This window comes from Dicentrarchus labrax, unplaced genomic scaffold (genome assembly GCF_905237075.1).
Source record: "Dicentrarchus labrax unplaced genomic scaffold, dlabrax2021, whole genome shotgun sequence".
In the NCBI taxonomy this organism is placed as follows: domain Eukaryota; kingdom Metazoa; phylum Chordata; class Actinopteri; family Moronidae; genus Dicentrarchus; species Dicentrarchus labrax.
The window spans coordinates 31,262,338-31,270,849 of NW_026136721.1; the positions used below are offsets into that span (position 1 = coordinate 31,262,338).

Genomic DNA, 8,512 nt, shown 5'->3' on the forward strand with positions numbered 1-8,512 from the left:
AAAACAAAAGGTCTATTTCTCGAAGAACAAGATCATTTATCACAAGAAAACAACTTTTGTTTTTTCGAGGTTGCAGGATAATAATACAGAACTCGAAAATGAGTGTCTGGGTTATTTGATCACAACGGATTTCAGCCTTCAAGATCACTATCATAGCTGTCAGGGAGGATTCATAACTGAACTTTAAAAGAGTTGCTACCAGAACTGAGATTTAATTTGAGCAGTTCATTTCATGGTGCTACAATACTGACAAACATATCAGGATAAAAAGTAAGATTTATTGCAGTAAATAAGCTCAAAGTTCCTTGCACTGCCCAGATTCTTTTGATGCACTTTTTCCTGACTGCTGCCTCACTTCAGTCAGTAAAATGAATATTAACTGGCACGCTGCACGTTATTCCCCCATGCATTATCCATTATGTTGAACCAGTACTAATCCGCCATTGATGCGTGCTGGCATGGCACTCGATGCATTCTGGCATGGTGCTCCTGATCTCTAATAAAGCTTAGAAGTAACAAGAGGAAATGACCTTTTGTTTTCTTGTGATAACCGGTTGATTATCTTGTTATCTCAGGATAACAACGCTTGTTTTCTCGAGATAACAAAATAATTAAACCGTGCTCTTGAGATAAAGGAAATTAAAAAAATAAAATTTGATTGCAGGCACGGCTGTTCTCAGTTTCCGGACACTGGGGGCCTGACAACAAATATTTTCTCTAGGGCCTCAGAAGGTTAAATCCGGCCCTGCTGGAATGACAAGAGGAAAGTTAAAGAAGCAGCACATAGTCAATTAAATACTTTAGAACTGCAGTCAGTAAATGTACTCTTTCTCCATCAATGTCAGTACAGAACATACACAATGTATTTTGTGTATGTTCTGTACTTGTGTATGTATGTTTTATGTGTATTTCTGCAGTACATATGGGTAGTCAATATGACCATGTTTTACTACAATACAGAGACACATGTTTATTTGTCTTTCCTGACATATTGATAACCTGTATCATTAAATCTTTTGCATTAAGAGCACTATTGGTACTGTAGCCAGATAGAGAAAAAAAAGCCAGATTGGTCCTAAAATCGTTGTTGTTGTCAAAAAACGATGGCTTTTTGAGTCCCACAATCAATCGGAGGAGAGAGAGAGAGAGAGAGAGAGAGAGAGAGAGAGAGAGAGAGAGAGAATCCCAGTTATCCATATATTTTTTTGAGAGGAGGCAAGCATCGGTTCTTTCGGGTTGTAAAGAGAAACATAAAGTCAGAGAGAAGCCTGCAGCGTGAAGTCACTTTTTGATTGATTACAGGGTTTAAGAAGTGACATAGGTGCTGTGCTTATGTGTGTGTCCGTGTGTGTGTGTGTGTGTGTGTGTGTGTGTGTGTGTGGCAGCAGCTGCTCCCTCCCTGACTTTATTCCTCGCTCATATTCAGTCCTGCAGTGGCGGATGGGTTCGGTGCTCCCGCCGGCAGGAGCGCAGACATCTGAGGAGCCTGTTAGTGTCAAAGAAAAACTGACGGAAAACACAAAGAGCTTCTCCCAACAACAAATCCCTCTGTAGCGTTGGGACTCAAAGGCGGATTATAAAGCGTATTTACCGGCTGGAAGCGATTCCGGGGCAACTTTGCCACTGTCTCCGTTTATTTTCCTTTCCCATTCTTCTTTTGGTGCAGATCTTCAGTCAGCACCTTGCTGCCTCTTTAACATCTTCAGGCTCTCGGCATCAGACAGGATCCGCACACGGTCAGTGAAGAATAACTCTAATTTGGCTAATTTCAGAGATCATTTTTATTTTTATTTTTATTTTTATTTTCTTTACTCGCAGCTTCTCCTCTTCGAATTTTACCCATTTAGGATTAAAATATATGCTTTGTAGGGGTAGATTTTTAAGTTTATATATTGCAACTTCCATCCCTTTTTAATAAATAAATAAATAAATAAATAAATAAATTGATGTTGACTGTGACTGGTGCGACTCCCTTTGTTCATTAATGGAAAAAAATTATCTACAAAATGAGTATTAAATGTCCAGAGTGACAGTGTGCCATCTTTATGAAATGAATAATTTATATTCAGGGTATACTGCAAATATTTTACTTTAGCATGTCATGCATGTAACTACATTAATTAAAATAACAGTAAATATAAAATATTCTCCTCACTGTGTTCTTTACTGAATGTTTCTAAGACCTAACTGGGAGCAGCTCCAAAGGAGAGGAGATGTTAAAAGCTTTTTAGTGTTTCTCTCTCCAGGAATGTGTTATTTGCTGTTGTTTGGTTTGCTACAGAGCTGTTAATACAGCTGCAGGTGGGAGCAGACTGTGATATTTGTGCTGTTTCTCTAAACAGATCTGATTGCATCCCTGTGATGGACTAAAGGTGTGAGGAGGAAGAAAGATTGAAGAGGAGGGAGGTCTGCATGAGGTTTGCTTAGCTTGAAGGTGAGAAAGTCTATTAACAGCTGGTGGTGGATTATCAGGTTCAGGCAGCCACTCCCTGGAGGAATGAATGTACATATGTTACATAAAAACTGCACTGGGACCAGCGCTGAACAGCATCATGACTCCAGCTGACTCATAGGATGTGGTTTTAGGATGGGGGACCATGATTTACATTTGTCTACAAAGATTTTTATCCACACAGAACAGGAGGAGCTGCAGAGACTGGAACCTGACGTGAGGGTTTTGGTAAGGATTTCCCGCCTTCTTGGAATCTGATTTTGGTGTTTTGCTTTTCCTCGGTCCTGTCTGTGAATGGATCTTAATGAGGACCAAGGGAAACCAGTACAGTAAGCCTTACCGTTGAGAGATTTTTATACCTCTATACTGCCTCTCTTCCTGTGGTTTTGTTCCTGCCGGGAAAGCAGCATGGATCTGTCCCAGGACCAGCCTTCGGACTGGAGCTCAGTCCAACCCAGCTTCTCTCCACTGCTGCAATACGATGGCTCTCAGGAAAGACTCAACCACAACCACACTTCTATTGTGTTGTCCTCCACTTTTAGCTTACCCACTGCCTCCCTCCATCAACCTCTACCCTCTCTGCTGCCCTCCTCCCACATCTCCTCTCCTTTATTCTCCACCTCCTCGACCTCATCCTTTCCGCAAGCATCCACTTTTGTCTACCAACCCTCGTCCTCCAACTTTCCTTTGTCCCTGCCCACCTTTTCTGCTAATGACCTGGCAGACCTGGAGAGCATGCTGCTCTGGACCCTCCAAGAGCCCAGCACAATCGCTCTGACCATCATGTACTGTCTGTCTTTCATTTTGGGATTTGTTGGGAATTTAATGTCCCTGCGCGTCCTCACCAACAGGCGGAGCCGGCGTCTAGCTGGCGTCAGCGCCACGCGCAGTCTCCTGGTGAACTTGGCGGTATGTGACCTTGCCGTGGTGTGTGTGTGCATGCCCATCACCCTGGGAAACCAGATCTACACTGCCTGGGTCTACGGTGATCTCCTGTGTCGAGCCGTGCCCTTCACGCAGGCTGTTTCGGTCTCAGCCAGTGTGCTAACACTGACGGTGATCAGTGTGAATCGTTACTACAGTGTTCGTTCACCACTGCGAGCCCGCTCCATGTTTACCCGACGTCGAATCTTGGCGACCGTCGCAGTGGTGTGGACAGTTTCTTCGATTATGTGTGCTCCTATTGCAGTGATGAACAGGCGACGAGAGATCAGCTTTGGGACATTTGCCATCTTGGTCTGTCAGGAGGAGTGGCCTCAGCATCGCCTTAAACAAGGGTAGGTACTCCGACAGATTACCATGGTTGTATTATCTAGTCTGTGATCTAATCTATGCAGATTCTCCACTCTCCAACTAATTTTCAGATCTGTCATAAATCACGATGCAGCCTGAGGCCAGACATTGATTGGACCAAGGTTTATGTTTCATGGCCATCAATCACCAGCGGTTTTTGTGGTGTCCGGCTGTGTTGGCAGTAATTGGCTCTTAATGGCCAATTGAGCATGTGGAATCAGAGGACTGTCAAAGAAAAGAGACATCTTTGATTGACTGTTCAGCCCAGCAAATCAGTGATTTCACAGCTTTAAAGTGCTTTCTCCTCCCTCATTTTCCCTCATTAGAAGAAAGACCACGGACAGACAAAAGTTATAGTTGCAACTTTTTGTCAGAACTGATGCAATTGGTGTTTATAATAAGACATATTAACTACTTTTAAATTGGGTTTTTTTTATATCATGAACAGGTGCATAACTCGGCTGTGTGGTTGTTGTCTGTAGTCTTTGCAGTGTGTAAAAGACAAACTTGCGGCAATGTCAGGGAATGTGAGGAGACGCACAACATGTGATCGTTTGGCGTTTGGATGTGCTAGTTCTTAAAGTTTGATTTGGTGTCTCAAGGGGCTTTAGATTCTCATACAGGGACCCACTTTCTGTTAAGACCTGCAAGGCTTTTAAATGTTGTACTTGAGTTGCACTATTTTGTACTTACTGTAAAACACAGGTTCAGTGACTTGAGAGACTTCGTCTTTTAGAATTTCTGTCTTATTTTCCTTAATCATGAGCTGTGAAATGGCTTAGAATGACCTCTATTGTGCACACTCTGTACTTTTATCTTTTTGACTGATGTGCCATTATTGCTTTATTGTTTGTTCAATCACTTTACGAATAGTGTTGATTATCCAGAGATACTCTCAAATCTAATTTTCTCAAGAGTTCTAATAGAGTGCTGCTGGTTATATAATGTTTCCACATTGATTCTTGTGTCTCGTTGATGGAAAAGGGAGCACATTAAAAAGTACTGAAAGGAATCCACTGTGGTCCTGCTAACTATACTTACTATTGTTGTAATAATAACACCCTTGACACAATTTCTACATAGTGTGAAAAGTATGGAGAGTGTCTCCAATAACGTAAAATATCCCTTTTAGTTGGTTTTACCACATTTACAAATGGACATAATAAATATATTTTAAGTAAAAGCATTACAGATTTCAGCCTTTAGTAATGAATGTAGTTTCAAAAACAAAATGTAATCAGTATCTCATTTTTAATTCTTCCACAGATACAATGTGCTGCTGTTTGTGATGCTGTACTGCCTCCCCGTGACCTTTAACCTCACCATAGGCTTCCTAACTGGAAGGCGGCTTTGGGGAGGGAGGAAAACCACTTTCGCTGATCTTGATCCACGCAGCCAAGCTCTGCATGTCTCGCGCCTCAAGACACGCCAGAAGATCGCCAAGATGGTTGTGTGTCTGGTGCTGCTGTTTGCAGTGTCCTGGCTACCACTGTACTTGGCTGACCTTTGGATCGACTGTGAGGAAAGGCCACCATCTTGGCTCCTGCAGACGCGACCATTTGCCCAGTGGCTGGGCCTGACAAACTCCAGCCTTAACCCCATCTGTTACTGTTTCATAGGCGATCTGTACCGATCAGCAAAGGTTATACGGACGCGATACTACCAGAAAGTCGCCGCTCTCTTTGGCTCCTCCTCATTCTCCAGCTCAGCTGCAGTGGCGTCTCCTGTGTCAGTGATTACAGACACCAAAGTGACTTCTGTTGAGCGCCACCATATTGCCGCTGCTGCTGTGGCAGCATCTGCATCCATTGTTACAATCCCAAGGCTGTTGAGCTTGGCTAGAGGCAAAGGACTGGGGCAGAAGGTCAGAGACAGTTCAGACAGCCGAGCAGGATCCGACCACAGTATCTCAGACTGGTGTCGGTCCAGTCCCAGTGTGTGTGACAGCTCCTTGTTCCCCTGCCAGCTCCACACACTCCAGCACTCCATACAAAGAGTGGACTTCCTTCCCACAAGAAGACACTCTCTGAATGAGAACGCTGGACCATTACCTTTAAGAATTGAGTCTGTGGAAATAGGCGTGCTGCCGTTGAGGAGGCATTCAGGGGACAGAATATATGGTCTGTCAGCTGATAAGAGAGACATCATTACGATGGGCAGAGACGCTCTCTGTTACACTGGACAGCACAGAAGAAAAAGATCACAAACCAACTCTCTGGTAGGAGACAGGGAGGATGAAAGAACTGATATGACCAGCCTCTGAGACCTGCAGATTATTTGATGTATCAGCAGGGAGGAATTCTTTCTTTTTTTGTCACCTAAAGCTTCTGAGTCGCAGTTTGCAGTTGACAGTGTGAGTTAATCCCTTGCAAAAGCCATTGTTTGTCTTGAGGCTAAACTGACCTGGTCTACACTTTCCATCTTTCTCTGTGTAGTATTCTCTGTGTGTCATCGAAAGCATGGGATCCAGGACTGATGTTTACAACGACAAGATCAGGACTTTGAAGGCAAGCGGAGGGGGCAATGATGGAGAACCCTGCAGGGATAGAGTGGAGTGTTATTTAGCCCTGGGCTTGAAAGCCAGTTATCATAAAAAAGGGTGGATTGCAGCAGTGCGGAATCACATGTTAGTCATATCATAAGTGATTCAGCTGCCAGTCATGGTTGTGTCTAACATCTGCTTAAGACAGTAAACCAGTAGGATGTAACTGTGTGAGAAATTGTTTGGTTCAGATTCTTCTCTTTCTTTCATATTGCTTTGCTAATGGCTTCGATTGTATTTGACAGAAAAGGCCAAACCCTTTGTTAGAGTGCCAAGTAGGAATAATACACAGATACAGTATGTATGGAGGGTTTCTGACAGGTCTTTACAGGATATTGTCACCATCAATGTCTGCAGTCTGTGAAAGATAAGTACAGTAGCAGCCGCCGTTCATGTGTGCAGTGATACAGGTAATATACAGCGGATATGAGATATGTTGTATATGAAGCAGAAAATGAAAAATACGGTGAATGATTTTGTTTTGCACATAGTAACGCTGATAGTGATATTAAGCATGAAATAACTTTTCAGGTTCATCTGATTTTTGAAAGCTAGACCAGGTCGTCTAAAATGAGCCCAAAACAAGCAGGGTTACTTCATTCAGAGGAAATTTAAAGGGTCAGTTTACCCAAATCAAACATTACAAAAAAAACATTATATTTTTCTTGCTCTGGTGTTGAGATGACTGTCTAACCATCTGTTTGGCACACATATCTCAAAAACAAGACAAATGAAACCAAAACTGCATGTCTAGATACTGCTAACGATCAGAGAAAATCTTAATGATTTGCGGTGAGCTGACCTTAAAAAGACCTAATATTACATTGACTGCACTGTGGATAGGTACAGAAAAATACAAGATAATCTGTTTTAATATTTGACAACAGGAGAGTTTTGGCCCAACCAGAGACACTGCCTGTTAAACCAGCACATGCCTTGTTGAGTAAAGGACTGAAACAAGGTGCAGAAATAGCTTTAAAGGTTAAAGAAATAAAAACACAGACACGCACTCTCACACATACACAGATTCATGCACACAGACAACAGAATCTAATCTACCCTCAGGCTGCTTCCAGTTGTGTGTAAGACAGAGGTGGTGAATAGCATGAACTGCTGTGACATTAAGCTGCTAATCACACTTGTCCTTGCAGCAAAAGTGAAGCGGTGCAACACTCAAGGCATCAAACTGTGTTGAAACTGTCCTATTTATGTCATTGGGTAAGGTTGCTTTGTACCTTAGAAAATCTTTATGCCATTATGCTGTAACTGTGTCTGTCATCTCTCCTTCTCTCTTTACTTTCATCTACCTCTCTCTTTCTCAGTTTTGCACTGTGTTAATGGAGGGTATGTGTAATGCGCATTTGGTGTTTCATTAAAAAAGCAAGCAGAGTTTGTCCGTGGTCACATGTAACTGTGTCTGCGACTGAAATGTCCCAGGATTTGCACACTTTTTAAAACTCCCTGCACAAAGCTGTTCTTAGAAAAACTTCAGTTTGAGGATTTTACAAGTTTTCTTTGGCTAATAGGGACATAATAAATGGTGGGAGGCCTGGAATATACAGATAAAAGGTTTGCGGATCCTTTGTCCAATCCTCTCTTGTTCCCTCAGGCTTGATTAAATCTTAATGGGATCTGAATTTAGTTATGAGTAACCCTTATTCGTTTATCAAATGAGTTGCAAAGAAGTTGAAGGAGGGAGCGACTCAAAGACAGTCTCATCAAACTTGGACGTCGCTCCACCACGAATATGATTAGTGATTGTAGAAGAAGTTGGCCATGGTAATTTTACTTCATCATGTAGACACGTTAGCTAGCATATTAAAGACTTTGGTGAAAGTTTAAGTTAGGGCTGCTTCCAAAAATGCCTGCCTCAGAATTATTTCCTGGGTGTGTACGTGTGTGTATATATGTATGTAAAAGACTGTATATATTGCTTTTTTTAATGCTATTCTATGAATTTAATTATCTTTTTCTATGTGTGTAGCATGAAGTACCTGCAAATTTCATTATACAACCATGTGTTGTATAGTGATAATACATTTCCTTGATTGATTGTTTGAAATCTGATGGTTTGAATCATCAGTCACACCAAAAAATGTCATTATCAACAGACAGGTGAAAAAGTAAAGGAAAAGCCTGAATAAATGAGTTGAATAACGAATGCTGATGCTTCCATACAGCTGTGCTGTGTGAGGCACTTATCCTCTGGACATGTATAAAGTATA

At 42.1% G+C, this 8,512-nt stretch overlaps 1 protein-coding gene across 1 annotated transcript; it reads left to right on the forward strand.

Annotated features, from left to right (window-relative positions):
- Positions 1-1,251: 1,251 nt before the first annotated feature.
- LOC127355573 (neuropeptide Y receptor type 2-like) lies at positions 1,252-7,732 on the forward strand. The gene is made up of 3 exons (XM_051386618.1): positions 1,252-1,736; positions 2,343-3,729; positions 5,012-7,732. Exons 2-3 carry the CDS (start codon positions 2,861-2,863, stop codon positions 6,006-6,008), a joined length of 1,866 nt encoding a protein of 621 aa, XP_051242578.1. The 5' UTR covers positions 1,252-1,736; positions 2,343-2,860; the 3' UTR covers positions 6,009-7,732.
- Positions 7,733-8,512: the final 780 nt, after the last annotated feature.